This window comes from Suncus etruscus, chromosome 13 (assembly GCF_024139225.1).
Source record: "Suncus etruscus isolate mSunEtr1 chromosome 13, mSunEtr1.pri.cur, whole genome shotgun sequence".
NCBI lineage: Eukaryota > Metazoa > Chordata > Mammalia > Eulipotyphla > Soricidae > Suncus > Suncus etruscus.
Genome location: NC_064860.1, coordinates 52,047,721 through 52,066,742, shown reverse-complemented (window position 1 = coordinate 52,066,742; position 19,022 = coordinate 52,047,721). Strand labels below are relative to the sequence as shown.

The 19,022-nt window shown below is 40.9% G+C and overlaps 1 protein-coding gene across 1 annotated transcript in view; it reads left to right on the top strand.

Moving 5' to 3' along the window:
• The first annotated feature begins 12,451 nt into the window (after window positions 1-12,451).
• JAM2 (junctional adhesion molecule 2) overlaps window positions 12,452-19,022 on the top strand; it is an 81,369-nt gene continuing 74,798 nt past the window's right edge. Inside the window, exon 1 of the mRNA XM_049785583.1 lies at window positions 12,452-12,618. Within this exon, the coding sequence (XP_049641540.1) occupies window positions 12,552-12,618 (67 nt within the window). The 5' untranslated portion in view covers window positions 12,452-12,551. The remainder of the gene's footprint in view (window positions 12,619-19,022) is intronic.

Genomic DNA, 19,022 nt, shown 5'->3' with positions numbered 1-19,022 from the left:
TTAAATTCCATTTTAATCCTGTTCATATTACCTAATTCATTTTAAAATGGCTAATTATTGTCACTAAGGAAACCAATCATTGAGTTTATCATAAATATGCCTTTTATGAAAGCAAAAATAAGTCATTTCCTGACTGCTGGCAAAGCTCATTTAATTGGCAGATGCAACTATCTTACAGATGTTGAGTCATTCAGAATCAGAGACCATGGAAGAATGTTTTCACTTGTGATTAGAACCAGGTGTAGCAATTAAATTGCCTGTGTTTCAGCGGTAGGGCATTTGCCTTGCATGCGATCAACCTGGGACAGACCAGGGTACGATCCCCAGCATCCCATATGGTCCCCCAGAGCCTGCCAAGCGCAATTTCTGAGCGCAGAGCCAGAAGTAAACCCTGACCACCGCTGCATGTGGCCCCAAAACAAACCAACAGAAAAGAAATAAATTTTAAACACTGTGTTGTTGATTTGTACCAGGGAAAAGATGTCATTTGGGGACAGTAACACAGGTTACCAATGGGAAACATTACAGGCATCTCTGAATAGGTTATTTTGGTTACAAAAAGTCATAGTTTGGTGCAGGATGCTTGTGGGTCTGTCAAAAGGAAGCGCTACAATATGAATTATTCCAAAGACGATCTGAGAAGACATTGGTGAAAGTAAAGAGGAAAACATTCTTTAAAGACATTAATTTCTTTAGAAGTTATAAAGTTACATGAGAAGATATGGAGAAATAGTAAAGCGGGTAGGGCACTTGCCTTCTATGCAGCAGACCCAGTTACCATCTCTTGTACCTCAAATGGTCCCGTGAGCCTAGCAGAAGTGATCCCTGAGTTTAGAGCTAGAAGCAAGCCCTGTGCAGCACAGCATGGGAACCAAAACCCAAAAATAAATTTTAGAATAAAATTCTTATGAAAGGACTAGAGAGATAGCACAATGGTATGATGTTTGCCTTGCGTGCAGCAGACCTGGGCTGGACCTGTGTTCAACTCCTGGCATCCCATATGATTTCAGCCTGCCAGGAATAATTTCTGAGCACAGCACCAGGAGTAACCCCTGAGCACTGCTGGATGTGGCTCAAAAAACAAACAGCAAACAAAATCTTATGAGAGACACTTGAAAGTTATGTACTTCTTTTGGAAATGAAGAACGTTTCCCACCCAGCATACCCCACCTGCCTTTTCTCTAAATTGCAGAGTGTGGGCACACTTTCCAGCACCCTCTCCACACCCAGGAGGGAAAATAACCCATCCAACACAGAAATACCAAATCTGAGATGTTGTGAGAAGTCACTCAATTTAAACCCAGTCCTTCCCTTCATTTCTTGTTTTAGGAAATGTGCCCCAACACCTCCACAACATGACTCCAAATTCAGAATGAGAGTGGGTGGAGAGGATGACACAGGGAAAGACAACCGAAAACACCAAGTCCCCAATTATGCTCACCCCACAAAACTGCTGTAGCGCCAGAACGAATGTGATCATGACACATACAGAGCAAAAGAGACTCAGTTATGATTCTAGAGAACAGAACTGAATTTGGAAGGTTCTATGGTGTTTTCCTATAGGCTGCTCCATTCTCTTGGGGCTTGGGGGGTTACTATAGACAGTAATAATAAAACTAATTCCCAATCATTCATGAACTTTCTTTGGTTTGTTTTTGTTTTGTTTTGAGGGGGCCCATACTCACGGTGCTCAGGGGTTACTTCTGGCTCTGTTCTCGGGAATCACTGCTAGCAGGCTCTAAAAACCATATGGGATCCTGAGAATTGAACTCAGGTCAGCTGTGTGCAAGACAAAAACTCTACCCACTATGATATTGCTCCAGCTCTTCATGAAATATGATTAACTAAGTGGGATTCATTTCAGAATCCTGCTGTTTGTAATAACCTCATTATTCCTTTTTAGCTTATGTGTGAGTATACTGTGTGAAGCATATATATACACACACACACACACACACATATATATATATATATATATATATATATATATATATATATATATATATATATACATATATCTTTTTTTACAAGTTTTTAGAGGCTCATTTTCCCTACTGTTTAACTGGTCAGGCCCTCATACCATATTTCACCATATAATTGTTGATATTCTATGCCAATATTTTTTGTAAAAAGAAAAAAAGTGGGTGTGCCAATAACATTAATGTTTTTTAGTTTTGCCAGTTTTACTGAAAAAGCAGGGTGTGATAATTAAGTAGAGGTGGCAATTATGTGGTAAAATACAGGCTAACTACTAAATGTGGGAGGAGATTATTCTCAATATATTCTGCTTTTTCCCCCATTATCCCAAAACACTTAGAATATCTCCAGGTTTGTTTTTCTTTTATTTCTCCCAATTAAAAGACTGCTCTTTCTCATGCTCCTTCTTTAGCTATTTGTTTGTTTGTTTTCATTTTCTTATTATACTTTATTTTTCAGAGTCGTTTTCTATGACACAAAAATTAAGAAAAAGGTACAGAGGAGTCCAGAGTGAGATTATAGTGAGTAAGTCATCTGCTTTGCACTGGGTCAATCTGAATTCAACACCCAACATGATATGGCTCCCCCTGAGTCTACCAGGAGTGATCCCTGAGCAGAGTCAGGAGTAAGCCCTAGGCACAATCTGGGAATAATTCAAAAACAAACAAACAAAAAATACAGAGATTTTCCACATACCCTTTTTTTTTTTTTTTTTTTTTTTTTTGGTTTTTGGGCCACACCCAGTAACGCTCAGGGATTACTCCTGGCTATGTGCTCAGAAGTTGCTCCTGGCTTGGGGAACCATATGGGACACCGGGGGATCGAACCGCGGTCCGTCCAAGGCTAGCGCAGGCAAGGCAGGCACCTTACCTTTAGCGCCACCACCCGGCCCCTCCACATACCCTTTTAACACATACATTATTTATCCCAAAGAGTGGGAGATTTATTCCAGTCCATGAACTTACATGGATATGCATTAATCACCCAGAGTTCATAGTTTCGTTTAGAGTTTCTTTTGTGATTTACTCTAAGTACTTTGTGAGGACTTGAACAAAATTATAATGTCATGAACCCACCATCATAGTCTCAAACAGACTATATTTGTTGCCCTAAAAATCTGTGCTCTATTACTCACCCATCTTTTGACCTCAGTCCCTGACTAATACTAATATTCTTGCTGCCTTCATAGTTATGTGTCAAGGCATGCAGCATGCATGTCTCCATTATCAAGGAAACCATACTCCAGATTTGTCTTTTGGCTTTCCTGGTGAAATGCCTAATTTTCCCCAAGAAATAATTCAGCCAGAAGGCCTGACGGTGGAAGTCAATCATAATCCTGTGTGGATTACTGGTTATATTTCTGACTTGGCTGTGACATTATGTATCTCTTTACTTTTATTTATTTGGCTTTGCCTCCCTTGCTAAACTACAGATATTGGGCCTCAGTTATCCTGCAATCTTATAGAAATTTTCAGCACCAAGACTGCTAAATTCCCCGCTGGCTAAGTATATATTTGTAACTCAAAGTCCAAGCCAGCTACCTCTCTTTCTGTCAGCCTATTTGCTTCCTAAGGCCAAGTCAAAACATAGCATCTTCAAGACAATGGTCTTCTCTCCTTGCCTTTGAGCATCACAGCAGAATGACTGCCTCAGGGACTTTCCCTGTCATTTTGTATACCTACTAACAAACAGGCTTGGCCAGTGTAGAATTAGGCTATTTTGCTAAGTATTATTCTGTACCCCTTTCATAAGTTTTATCTCTTTCTATTACCAGATCATAGGAAGTGGGTATTAGCCCTTAACTAGAATACTATTCCCTCAGGTTAAGGATATTTGTTATTAGGAAGAAAACCAGGATTCCTGCTATCCCTTAATTTACATCAGTAATGACACCTAGGGCCAGGATCTACTTTGATATGTAAGAAATTATCCTTCCTCTTATCTTCTGACTCCTAAATGAAACCTATTCTAGTCTAAGGTTACAAACCACCTAAAGTTATGTGTATTTGTTCTAAAATCAAACAATGTACATTGATAGTTGCTGTACTTTGAAAGAAACAATGTACATTGCATTCCTTTCATGTTATGACTGCCTCTTTTTCCCTTTATATACTCCCTTGCCTGAAGATTAAATTTGTTGTACTCCTGCCAGAAATGTGTTGACCCCACATACTGCGTGTGGTATCATTATTTCATATTTCATATTCATCTGCTCGTGCACTGGTTTTCCTCTCAAGAAAGGACTATGACCCACAAGAATTGCTGAGACGCATTACGTCCACAGCAGTTATGTGCTTTTCTGAATGTTCTGTAGTAGGAAGTCAACACTATGTAGTAATCTTATCACAATGTAATGAAGCAGACAGGCAGGGAAATTCTTGGGATGTAGTAAAACTTCTTGGAATATAATAAAATTAACAGATGGACTTTGAAGATGTTGCCTTTTACTAGCCTTCAGCTACTGAAAATATTATTCCCAGGTCCCATCTTGTGGACATAGTATCTAAGGCTGAGTAAGACCTTTATTGGGTGCTACTTGAGGCCCAGAGAAGACTGAACTCCCTTCCAAGAGAAATTCCAGAAGGAACACAGGCCAAGGAAAGGAAGATCAAAGAAGACCATTAACTACTCCGAGCTCTCTCCCAGAAACCAACCTACCAATGGACTTTTATGTAGTTAGAAAGCTCCACGAGGGACAAGTTGGGAGAAAGCTGATATTAGCCAAGTTGGGACAAAGGAGATGCTCATGTGTGCATGTCACCTGCATTTTCCCTTTTGAGATGTGTGATTTCATGATTTTCATACTTTAATGCTGGGTGTACACTAGGACTCATAACCTTTGTAGAAACCCATGCTTTCTCTTGAGCATATTATTCTCTCTTTTTCTCTTCCACATCCTTCCATTCCTTAGAATTTTTTTTTGGGGGGGTGTTTGGGCCAAACCCGGCATTGCTCAGGGGTTACTCCTGGCTGTCTGCTCAGAAATAGCTCCTGGCAGGCACGGGGGACCATATGGGACACCGTAATTCGAACCAACGACCTTTGGTCCTGGACAGCTGCTTGCAAGGCAAACGCCGCTGTGCTATCTCTCCAGGCCCTCCTTAGAATTTCTAAATAAAACTTGTTTTTATTTCACTACTCATCTCCTCCTGAAATTCTTTCCTGAGAGAAAGATGCCACCAGACCTGGAAAGTTTGATCTGGTCCAATACTGACTTTCCTTTTTCCTGTAAAGAGCAAGTTCCACAATCTTAGATCTCTCCTGCTATTCCTGGGTGGCAGAAGTGGGTAGAGAGAATGTGGCAGCTTCCCTTCTCAAAGCTACAGCCTCTTTCCTTTGCCACTTAATATGTCACCTCAGACACCTACTAGTATTGGGAATATGCATTTAAGATTTCTTCGTGTCTTTTCATAGCCTAATAGTTCATTTTTCTGTTTTAAATATAATTCCACTGTTCAAATGTATCCATTACCCATTGTTCCATGCCAAAGTTCACCTTGGTAATTACAACATATTTTGGTAATTATAAACATGCATGTGTAATTTTTGTGTGGGTACAAATTTTTAACTTTTCCATAAATACTAAAGGTCATATAGTACATTATATATTTTGTATATATAGTATATATAGTACATTAACTTAAATAAGGAGAATATCAAAGAGAGGTGATGATAATACAAACAACCAGTAGGCTTCCTGTTATAGCCAAAGAAATTACTTGCTATCTTTGCTTCTTTTCCTTCGTTCTCATTCAAGTCTTCCCCTAGCTCCTGTCAGTGATGTGCTCACAACTACTTCAGGTTTACTACTACCTTATTCAAATAGTTGTTTGCTCACATAAACTCTCCAATTTTTTTATTTCTTTTTGTTTGGGGTCACACCCAGTGGTGCTCAGAGGTTACTGTTTGCTATATATTCAGGAATTACTACTGGCAGTATGAGGCATATGGGATTCTGGGGGTCCAATCCTGGTTGGCTACATGCAAAGCAAGTGCCCTAACCATTGTACTATTATTCCTTCAAATTTTAATATGTTTAAGTGTAATATATAGTAAACTCTTCCCAGAAGTGATGCAGTGAGACACTAAGAAATATGTATTTGGTTTTGGTTTTGACTCCTTCACAGGAGTGAAAATCCAGGTAGTTTTCTGAGTGATAGCAGCAGGATTTTGAGTCTCAGTCACTAAATTCTGATACTAAAAGTCTCTAAGAATCTTGAATCTCCAGCATGTGGAGTGACTTTTATATGTTAATGAGAGGACAGGCAGCTTGCAGCTCCTAATGGCTTCAGAATAGGGGCTGTCACCAGAAAGTTTTCTAGTGATTAGAGTGGACCTTTCAATAACACCCAACTCCCAACCTCTAGTAAGAGCAGAGGATGTGACAATTGAGTTAATCACCAAAGGGCAGTGATTTCCTCAATTATGCTCCATTAATGAAGACACTAGGGTAAAAAACCTCTAAACCACAGGGTTTGGAGACCTTTTGGAAGGGTGGTATCAGTCACATGCTAGAAGGATGACATACACCAACTTCACAAACACAAAATCTCCTTTGTTCATGTCTCTTCCAGCCTTATCACATATACCTCTTTATCTGGATGGTTATTTGTATCTTTTATAATAGTCTTTATTTTATTTATTATTTTGGCTCGGGGGCCACACTCAATGATATTCATGGGCTATTTCTGACTATGATCAGGGGACCATATATGGTTCCTGAGATTTGAACCAGAGTCACAACCACTGCAATAAGAATTTTTGAGGTGGGGCCAAAGAGGTAGCATGGAGGTAAGGCATTTGCCTTTCATGCAGAAGGTCATTGGTTCGAATTCTGGCATCCCATATGGTCCCCCGAGCCTGCCAGGAGCTATTTCTGAGCATAGAGCCAGGAGTAACCCCTGAGCACTGCCGGGTGTGATCCAAAAGGTGGGGCCCACACCTGGCAATGCTTAGAAGTTATTCCTGGCTATGTTCCTGGGATCATATCGGATGCTGGGATAAACATGGGTTGGCTGCTTGCAAAGGCAAATGCCTTTCCCACTGTACTATCTTTTCAGCTCTGCAGTCACTCATATAGAAACTTTTTACCTATTGTGCCATTTCTCTGGCCATATATTTTAATTTTACCTATTAATTTTGTAGTAGTAGGGATCCAGCGCTTATGCATGCAAGGCAGTATTCTAACTTTGAGCCATATATTGTGGTCTATAATATATTTATAATGAACTGATAATGATAAAGTAATTCTCTGTAGTCAATGAGCCATTCTAGACAACTACTGACATTCTTGAAGAAAAAACAGAAATAACTCAGTGGAAGAGAGAGGTTTAATTGGTCATGAAAACAATATAAACTGGAAAGGAATGCCCATAAACAAAGTGAACAGTTTCAAACAATATGAATGGTTTCAAAGAGGGAGGAGAGTCTGTTTTATTTTCCCCAGTAGAAACAGGGTTACATCATAGCTTATACATATATTCTAGTAGCTTTTCTATTTCATCATATATATTCACGAGAGAGAATGGTGAGCATATACAATGAAAATATGTTGTATGTATAGGTGTTTGTTTTTTTGGGGGGTGTTTGTTTTCTTTGGGGACTACACACAGTGGTACTGAGACTCAAACCTGAGTTAGTTACATGCAAGGCAAACACCGTAGCCTGAGGACTATCCCTTTGGCTTTAGGTTATGATGTGTGCATTATTTTTTTGATGTGTGAATTTTAATATTATAATGAAGAACAGTAAGAGTAAAGTTTCAGAAGGTCTTTACTAAAAGAAAGGTCTCCACTGACTAGCACTGTTGAGTCAGGGGCTCGGGTTCCTTGTTGGTACAAAATTGTGCTTCAGGTTCCATTCTCTGTGGCTTCTCTTATAAAGAAGTTGTCAGACCTTCCATACTACAAGACTTAGGACAATCTGTTGTAGCTTTTTTCTTTCTTTTTTTTTTTTTCTGGTCACACCCAGTGACGCTCAGGGGTTTGCACTCAGAAATCACTCCTGGCTTGAGGGACCATATGGGATGCCGTCCTAGGTTAACGAGCGCAAGGCAGAAGCCTTGCAGCTTGCGCCAGTGCTCTGGCTCCCAACCCCAAAGAGCCCTTCTAAATTTCTGGGGGTTGGGGCTAGGGGAAAAGAAGGGACAATATTTCAAAAAAGAAGTTGTGGAAACTACCTACTTTGTAGTCAAGTTGGTTAGAATTGCAGGCAACCAACATAGGGAACAGGGATTTGAAGTCAAGGACAGTCTGTTTTGTTTTGTTTTGGATTTTGGGTCACACCCGGCAGCACTCAGGGGCTATTCCTGACTCTATGATCAGAAATCGCTCCGGACAGGCTCGGGGGACCATATGGGATGCCGGGACTCGAACCACTTAGTTTCTTTTGTTGTTGTTGTTGGTTTTGTTTTTATGAAGGACAGTCTTAAGGTACTGAAACCTCATTAATTCCAAATAACTATTTTTAGATTTTGAATTGTAAGGCAGTCACTTGATATTTATAAGGTTAGAGAATCATTGCTATGTGTTGAAAAATCATATTTGATGCAAAAGTGAGAAAAGGTATATACATAAGTCTAGTTTTGGGGGAGTATTTTTTTTTTTTGCTTTGTAGGTTTGTGGGCCACAATTTTCACTTTAATGAAAATTGAATAATGAATTGAATAATGAATCGGTTATTACTGAGGATATGAAGAAGCATGGGACAGATAATCAAGACCTCCAGATAGTCATCCACAAAGCCTCATTTGCGTAGGAGACAATCACATAACAAACTTTTAAAGGTGGAAACAGGAAAGCTATATGAACGCCGATCACGTCATAAACACTTCTGCACAAGGGCAAGAGTTGAAAGAAAGGAAAACATACAAATGTTGACAATGATGAGATGTCCATACTGATGATGCAAACCAGAGGAAAAAGCAGGAAGGAGTAGCAATTGGGGATGTTATTGTGGACACAAGGATTTGTGTTACTGTGGCTACTGTGGTCAACAGAGATATAACTCATGATCTGTTAAAGAACTGTAACAATGAATTCATTTGATAGACTCATCTTGCAAGCCATCCACAAATGTCTAAGTTAACTAGCTCTGCTATAACAAGTCAATCCATTCTTTTGTATTACATCTTTATTAATGGATTGTATTTAGTATTGTATCTAGAAAGTTATTACCAAATCCAAAAGTCATCTGGCCTTCTAGTCTAATACCATAGAATGCCAACTTCAAAATTTATACCTGTGGTCTCTCCTAGGGAAAAAGAAGGGGGAGAATACCTGGAACCATTACTTTCTTGTTATCTTGGATGGATCTGTCTATTCTAGTTAGATATATGATACATCTTGAGTTAATTTTTTGTGAAGAGTATAAGGTTGATGCAAAATTTTAATAAGGCTTATTAATAAACATTTTATACATTTTTTATTTTAACTTAAACATTTTTGAAGAATTTTTAACCTGGTGAGTTTCTCGACCTCAGTGTCTTTATTTTTTCACTCTTTTTAGCTACAGCTGCCATTGCTTAAAGGTTACTCCTGGTTCTATGCTCAGACCTTGTTTTTGGCAGGCTTGGGAGACCATATGGTAAGCCGGAGAATGAACCCACGTTGGCCACATTATGGCAAATGCTCTAATCACTGTATTGTTGCAGTGCCCTAATCACTGCACCCCAACACGTTTTTAATTTAATAAAATTTCTAATTTAAGAGAAGATCCTGTCAAGAGTTTGAGGTCCTTATGAGTGTAAAAGTTCCTGTTTTTGTTTTTGTAGTTCACACCCAGCAGTGCTCAGGGGTTACTCTGTATTACTAACCACAGAGAGTCCTATATTTTCAGTGTGAGAAATGGTGGGTGGAGGAGGAGCAAAGTTGTAAAAAGCTTTCACACTACCAGATTGGACAACACTCATCTAAAATATAATACATTTTTCCCTTAGCCTGCCCTACTTCTTTCAAAGAGCCTTGACCTACAGAGGAAGTCTAGGGGTTATGGCATTGGAGAGCCCTCAGAATTCAACCCTTCCCCCAAGGTCCCACTTCCACATATGCCTAGCCCTACAGCTAATGTTTTATTTGTGCTTGCTGAGTGGAATTTGTGGAACTCTGTTTGAATCTTATGTTTTCTATATAAACTCTCTTAGTATAAACATGTGCTCAGGTCTACCTCTTTGCCCCTCCCTATTACCTGCCCCAGCTTATGCTAATTAATGCTTGTAAATGTAATTGGTGGAAAAACCCATAACACCCTCTGACGTATTTCAGCCCTTAAAAGCTGATCCCCCAACAATAAACTTCCCTTTTGAACAGCATGTGTTGTCTTGAGGGCCCTTCTTACTAACTTCTCAAGTTTTTCTTTACAGGTTGGTTCTGCTCGGGCAAACCCGCGAATAACTAGCAACCTTCATTTCCACACCCCCGAGGGTCGGGGGTCCCCCATGGGAGGTTGCAATTTTGGATGATTTTATTTGGCATACTTCTAGCTTTTGTCACTTCCTTTTGTTCTTCATGGGATTTTATTCCTTCATTTCTTTCCTTTACATAATTTACCTTTGAAAGCCCAATAAGGAAAGCCTTGTACTTACCTCCAAGACCTCTTAATTTTGATCTTGAATAAACTTAGTCTCTCCAAGTCTAGTTTTCTTCTCTGCAAAGTGGAAACAACACACACCCAAAGATGCTGAGAGACCAAATATTGGACTATTCTGACTCCACCAATTAAACAAAATTAAATTAATAGTTGTGATTATTTTCTGTCCTCGTATAACACTTGCTGCCAGCAATCTTTCCGGAAAGGGTTCTGTCTCCTGAAAACTGAGAGTCCATTAACAGCACTTCATTAACTAGCTCTTCTTCAGTGCTTGTTTGCTGAAAAGCTGTAACCATTTGACTAAGTCTGAATGGATGGCGACAAGTTGATGAGGGAATGTTTCACTTATTCACATAGGATGTCACAGAATAACACATTTTACATATATATATATATATATATATATATATATATATATATATATATATATATATATATATATATATATATGCCTGGTGTGTGCATCTTTAAGGAGGACAGACTGAGATGAAGCAAGAATAAGGAGAATAAATAACAATTTCCCCAAAACTGGAAATAATCTGTTGGCTCAAGACCCCTTCTTGCATGAATGGCACAGGATCTAACTGCACTTTTTCCTTTCTCGGGCTCCTCTCTGGGCCCCTCTAACCCTCTCTTGATCTTGGTAAGTATTAAGCTTCTATCTCGGTCACCAAGGAAACAGCAAGGATGTATCATTCCCCGCCCCTCTGCATATCTAAACTCTTAGTGCTTCTGTCCAGAGTTAGCTAGATTCTTCTGCATCACACAATTCAATCAGCTGTAGTCTACACAGAACTTCAGCCCTCAGTCTACTTAAAACACACACACACACACAATTTTTCCTGTGGAGCAAAGACCCCTTCCCAAAACTAGCTAAACTTTGGAATGCACCAGTTTCCGTTGCAAGAACCCAGGCGAAAAGCGCCTATGTGGCTGTTTGGACGTGGACCATATTTAATTGCCTGTCCAGTGTTAGAAGCACAACAGCAGCCCATTCATAATAGGTTTTGCTTTTTAAAAGCACGGCCGACCAAAAATAAACCTGACAAAGGGCAGCTGTAGAGTCTTAACATGTGGAAAACTCCACAGGCGGCAGTTATATAACTAACTGGAGAGGGACATGATAACTATTTCACCCCGTTAGATGACTCTTGGAAAAGCCAAGAACACGAAACATACCTTAACACTTCCCCAAAGAGCCATGCGCCTAAACTCCAGAAGGATCCAAGGTTTTGCAATAAGTAAATAATAAATAAATCAGAGACAAGCCTTGCAGCATAGAATCTGGATGACTTGCACACGCACACATAGACCCCCCACCACAACCCTCACCCCTACTCCCATCCCTCCTCCTCCTATCCAAGGCGGGGCCCAGCAAAACCCATTTCCCCAGAGCACCTCCCCCGCAGCTCCGTCCAGTAGGCGCGACAATTCTCAAAACTCTCCACCCCTGGCTGAAATGCTTGCAAGAAGTTTGGTGCTAGGCAAAGAAGAGAAGAGTCGGAGCAAGAAGTCAGAAGCCTCCTGGGTCCTTTCTCCTCCGATCGTCCTCGGGTCCTAGTCCCGGGGACAGCTGGCAGCTCCGGAGCGGGGAACCAGACAGACACAAAGCGGATCAATCCCCAGGGCGCAGAGGCGGGGGATAAGGCACCGGCTTCCCTTCCAACCATCGCCTCCTTCATCTGGGTCCAGCTGCCTCCTCGTCCGGCTTTCAGGACCCGCCCCCTGGCACCCCTCCTCTTTCCCCCACTCCCCCCTGCACCCCACCAAAAAAGAAAAATTAAGAAGAAAGGCACGCAAACCCTTCAGATCAACCCCCTGGCTCAGGCAAGACCAGCGTTAGCTGCTAGCTAGGCTGCGGGCTGAGCAAGCGCCCGACCGTGCAGCGGGTGACCTCGGCTCCCTGGCTCCGACCCCCGAAGTTCCAGGGCCGTGGCCCGGCCTCGCGCGCCCCTTGCAGCCGCGGGACCCTCGCGTGCTCAGGGAAGATGGCGAGAAGGAGCCGCCACCGCCTCCTCCTGTTGCTGCTGCGCTACCTGGTGGTCGCCTTGAGCTGTAAGTTGGCCCCACGGGGTCAAGTATGCCCCCCTCCTCTGCACATCTTCTTGATTTGGGGGGGGGCTGCTCCCGCAAACCCCAGGACTACGACTGGAGCGCTTGTCTCTCCTCCTCTGGGCTCCAGAGAGGGGTGGCAGGGAGGAAAGGGGTGGCAATGAAGGAAGGAGTTTTCTGACTTGGCACTCAGAAAAGTGTCGAGTCTTTTGAGGTACAGGCAAGACGTGGAGTTTGCTGGAAATGTTCAGCAGACTGACCTGATTCAGTCAGTTATGATGATGGAAAGGCACCCCCACCCCCCAAGTCACCCCACTCCACTCCACTCTACTCCAGTGCCAGCCAGGCTCTATCTCAGCTTCTTGAGAAGTTGGGTTAAGTTTGGAAAGATACAGAGACGTGCTTTGAAAGCAAAAAGTCAGTCCTTGGGAGATGCGGAGCCCCCAAGATGGCATCAAGGGGAGGTAGGAGGCGCCCCCTCACCAGCACTCCAACTACCCGGAGAAGAGAATGAGTTAGAGGCGGGGTTGTTGTTGTTGTTGAATTGTTTTTATTTTGGGGCATTGGCTGAGAGAGTATCCTTTGTATTGGTCTAATGCAGTGCACTTGTGCGAGGGTCGGGGAGCTGCTGTAACAAGTGGTGGATCTCTGAGCCTGAATTTCTATTATTCCCTCCACCTGCAAATCGGTTAGAAAAATGAATGAAGTTAGAGGAAAGGAGAGGTCTACGTTTAGAAAATTTTGGTCTACATGGACTAAAATCATAGCAGTATACTCCAGCAAAGTACACCAAAGTCCTCTGGAAAGGGGGCCCTAGAGGAATGTGAAAATAATTCGTCAATAGTCGTTTCTCTGACAGAGACAGGCTTGGCTAATTGAGAGACAACTGAAAATGAGAATTGAAACTAAAATGAGACAAGAAAGCTCTAATATAGAGCTCAAAGTACAGGAGCACCTGCCTAGTATAAATGCCTAGTATAAACAGAATCCGGTTTGATTTTTTTTTCTCTTTCTACCAGTTTATTAGATAATATGACTTTGTAGATTTGAAGTGTTGAGTAATCGTTCACCAACAAATACAAAAGTAATACTAACAAAAAGAAAAAGAACATTTTGGTCTGGTCTGCAGCCCACTGACCCCCTGTGTTCAAAGGATGCCTCCACGGGGTGGTTGTTAAAAGGATGCAGAGACCGGATGGCCATGTGAGACATTTTAATGGTTCTAAACAGGGCTTCCAGGGATTCTGGGCTCTGAGGTTTTAAACCCCGGGAAAGTTTCCTTAGGAGTTTATTTCCTTCACGTTAACTTTTTAGGAAAACAGAGGAAATGGCAAAAGTAAGCTACGAAGTCCTTTTTCTTTCGTTTTCCTTCCCTCCTCTTAATTTTTTCCTTAAAAAAGTAATAAAATGTGTTTTCGTGATTTAAATACTGGCAATATAATCCCTAAAATAACCTGCTGGATGGGTGTCTGATACCGTAATACAATGACTTTTTCTCACGCTCTCATGACCGAAGTGATTATTGCTCAGCTCAGTGTGATGTGAGTTTTGTCTCTCCGTGGGGGTGGAAGGTGCAAGTAGTCTCAGCGAAGGGCAGTGTTGACCTATATTATAGAAACTCAAACTGGGAAGGCAAGTTTTCACAATAAAACCATTATGCAATTTTGAAATATCAATTGGCTTCACGTTAAGCACCCAGCGCTACTGAAAGGCAACAAAAAAGCAGGTGCAAGGACCGGATAGCAGAAATGCTGGGCCAGTTATCAGAGTTCAAGGGAAGAGGACTCCAGGGTTGGATTGTTACTTTGTTTTACTATATTAAAAACAAAGAAAATAGTTTTACACTGATTTCCTAGGCTGGATACAAAATAGGAACAATAAGCCTAAGATTAACTTTATAGCCAAGAGACAGATAGATGCATATGCTGTAAAAAACCAAAAAATATATTTTTTTCTATATAATTCCTAGAATCCCCAAAAGTCTGACATGGCAAAGCATGTTTTGTAAGTGTGTTTGGTTTATTTGGTTTTGTAAAAGAAATTGATATTTCAGAACAATTCTGATTTGCAGGCCAGTTGCAAAAAGAACTGCAGAGTTCTCATGTATATTATAGACATGTGGTACAATTTATTTTATTTTATTTATTTATTTATTTATTTATTTATTTTGGTCTTTGGTTTTTGGTCACACCTGGCAACGCTCAGGGTTTGCTCCTGGCTCTACACTCAGAAATCTCTCCTGGCAGGCTCGGGGACCATATGGGATGCCAGGATTTGAACCACCGTCCTTCTGCATGTGAGGCAAACACCTTACCTCCATGCTATCTCTCCGGCCCTCACAACCAATTCTTAATGTTGCTTTAATATGATAATATTTGTCACAATTCATGAGCGAGTGTTGGTGCATTGTTATTATTCACTAAGGTCTCTATTTTATTCAGATTTCCTCCCTGATCCTTGCCTTCTGTTCTTTTCTTTTCCAACAGTCATGCCGGTTCTATTGAGTAGGCCCTGGCTCTTGCATCTTCAATTTCTTGGCTGTGACCATTTTTTCAATTTCCTTTGCTTTCCTATCACCTTAACAGTTTTGATAATTGGTGAATTATTTTGTAGCATGCCTCTCAATGAGCATCTGATATGTATTTCTCACAACTAGACTGAGTGTGCTTTATAGAGTTTTTCTTTTCTTTCTTAGTTTTCCTTTAGATCACATTTAGATCAGCACATTTTTATCCAGGGTTGCTATTATGAATTTATCTCTGCTGCTATTAACCTCCATTACCCGACAGAGGTCACATGAGTCAGACTTTTCCACAGGTTACCGCCTCCTCTTTCCATTCTGTAATTTTGAAAAGGAAGTCACTATGTGCACTGCATATTTGGCAAGGGGCACACCTGATGGTGCTCAGGAATTATTCCTGGCTCTGCACTCAAGAATTACTTCTGGCAGGCTCAGGGGAATATTATATAGAATGATGGAGATTAAAGTCAGGTTACCTATGTGCAAGGCAAACATCCTACCCACTTTACTATCTCTTTGGTCCCTGTGCACTTAATATTTTAATGAAGAAGATTGTTCCTCGATACATTATTAGAAATTATACCACTTTGGAAATTTGCCTTCCCCATACATTCATTTTACTTACGTGTGGGCACACAGATATTTATTTTGTACTTTGTTTACAGTTATTCTCTATTTTATTTAGGGCCACTCCTGGTAATGCTCAGGGGCTACTTCCTGACTGTTCGCTCAGGAAACACTCCTAGTAGGCTCAGGGACGCCAGGGGTCAAATCCAGGTTGGCCACATACAAGGCAAATGTCCTACCATGTTTTCGCTCCAGCCCCTCACTATTTTATTTTTTGTAGTACTCAGCTCATTCCAACTTTAGCACTGGAAATTCTTTCAAATGGGTTTCTGTGAACCTATCACACTTACCCCTCTCTGCATCACTATGTTGATATTTGCTTTTGCTTTTGTGAGTTTTAAGCACCTCTTTCATTGCTAGTGCTGCGAAATTTCCAGGCTGATCTTACATATTTCTTGCGATCCACGAAATGATTTTTCTCCTAAAGAATTGAAATCCACCTTCTGAGAATTGTTATTGGGGGTTGATGAGTCTAGAGATACAACATACATTTTGGTTTTTCTTAGGACTGAAAATCTACTATTCTGTTTAAGACTAACCTATTCTGGTTTTATATTCAGATCCAAACTGGTGCACTGAAGGCTCATGTATCTCTTAGATCAGGGGTCTCAAACTCACGGCCAGCGCCGTTTGCGGCCCTCCGTACATTTTGTGGCCCGCAGCTGGCCTTCAGATATCACAGTATTCGCGATTATTCGCTTACCGAATAATCGCAATAAAAATCACATTAGTAAAGAAAAAAATCGCATTAAACATTCGCATATCCCGAGCAATTCCGTTCAGGGTATGCAAATGTTTAATGCGAGTTTTTGCGATTATTTTTTACTAATGTGATTTTTTATTGCGAATATTTGGTAAGCGAAATCCCTTATGTGGCCCTGCCTCACCCCGACTTTGCCTCCTGCGATCCCCAGGTAAATTGAGTTTGAGACCCCTGTCTTAGACATTGTTTTTAGAAACTTTTACTCTCCCCTTTTTCTTAGTTCTCAAAACCAGTGAAAGATAATTACTCCAGCTTACAAATAAAGTTCCAAAATTACAAAATAAGTGAGGTTACTTGTCTAAAGCCAATTTCCTAGACTTGTAAAAATATGAAACTAGTATTTGAAAATATAAAAGTTTATTTTATCATTAACTGACTTTCTTTTTTTTTTTTTTTTTTTTTTTGGTTTTTCGGGCCACACCCGTTAGATGCTCAGGGGTTACTCCTGGCTACGCGCTCAGAAATTGCCCCTGGCTTGGGGGGACCATATGGGACACCGGGGGATCGAACCGTGGTCCTTTCCTTGGCTAGCGCTTGCAAGGCAGACACCTTACCTCTAGCGCCACCTCGCCGGCCCCAATTAACTGACTTTCTCTGACATGTTAAAGTTGATTTTTTTGCTTTAGTTTTGCTGTCTTCATTGTAGAGCTCTTAATCTTGTAGAGCTCTTGATCTTCAATCATTTACTTTTCTCATTCACGGCACTCTTCACCAGTTTAGCTGTATACCTACTTCATGATACAGTTCCAACTTGCTTATTTCATTCATTCCTTTATTTCTGCTGTCCACCAATATTTTTTCTCTCTTAGTAGTCTTTTTGCTACTGCTATTTAAATTATAGCCAGTATACATGTTGACATATGTACATGTACACTGTATTTGTATATTAACTTGAATTATGCTTTTCTTTTACACTAATTAGAAGCTCCATTGAGAAGGAATTTTTTGATATTTGCTCACCATTGATCATCCAGTGTCAAAGTGCCTTGTTAGCAGTCAGAGCAATAGCACAGCAGGTAGGGCTTTTGCCTCATACTGGTTAACCAGGGTTCAATCCCTGGCATCCCATATGGTTCCTTGAACCTGCTAAGAGTCATTTCTAAGCACAGAGCCAGTAGTAACCCATGCTGGGTATGGACAAAAAAAAAAACAAATGAAGTGCCCAGTTAGAGGTAGATCTATATTCTTCTTGGCTGCAAGAAAGAATATGAGGTGATATGGATAGTAGAAATATGTAGATGGAATAAGTATTTCAGTATAAATCATGAACTACTGACTTTATTCTATGTAGATAAAGTTATGATGCATCTGAAGTGATATTTAAGCCAAGGCATCATGCATTACTATGAGTTGTATCCTGTGCTCCATGGCTTTTGATAACTGAGCCTCAGATCTGCATGAGAACTCAAGCCATGATTACCTAATCTTTCATCAACTATCAGGAGCCATGAAGGGGGAGAGAAAGAGTCTTATTGACTCTTGCAAAATCACCAGGCTCTTCCTCTACCATGGATAAGACCCAAAGCAATATTTCATTACAAAGATTTTGCCAAAGAGCTCTGGTTCTCTCCTATCATGATCTAAATAACCTTAGACTGATCCTCCTGGTAACCCTGATAACCTTTTCAAGACTGCCAGGAGTCATTCATGAGTGCAGAGTCAGAAGTCACTCCGAAGCATTGCCAGGTGTGGTCCCAAAAGAAACAAAAACCATGGTCTGCCTCTATGAGATCAGGTCAATAAAACCTAGATGGCCATAACATCAAGTATTTCTCTCTTCCATCAAATTGCAGGAATTCCAGCTACCCCAAATCATCCCCTCCAAATAGATCTAGGATATAAGACTCACCTGCATCACTCTCCAGTGCCCATCATTGCCACTCTTCTCTCAGTCTTGGTGAATTTTCTCTATTTCTTTTCTTTTTTTGTTTTGTGTTTGGGCCACACCCGGCAGCACTCTGGGATTACTCCTGGCTCTGAAATCAGAAATCACTCCTGGCAGGTTTGGGGACCATATGGGATGCCAAAGATAGAATCCGGGTCTGTCCTGGCTCGGCTGCATGCAAGGCAAGTATCCTACACTTGTGCTATTGCTCTGACCCTTAAATTTCTCGATTTCTATGGAAGTTGAATCCCTGAGTTAATCTGTTTGTGCCTGTAAGATTCTTCTGTCACATGGAAGAAGAGACAGATAATTTTAAAAAATAAGATTTTGTGATTTATAACACTATAATGATGGTTTTCAATGCACATTATTCTAACACCACACTAATCACCTGTGTACCCTCTCCTCCACCAAGGATTCTAACACCCATCCCTTTGAATCCTCCCAATTGTTGATCATTTGCCCATTATGTTGGCTTCAGGCCTTTGTTGCTATCTTGCTGTGTTTCTTTAAGACCCACCTGAGAGATCATTCTGAATCTAGCCCTTTCCTTCTCACTGACTTCACTCAGTGTGATACCCTCTGATTCAAAACATGCTACTGAAGATTGC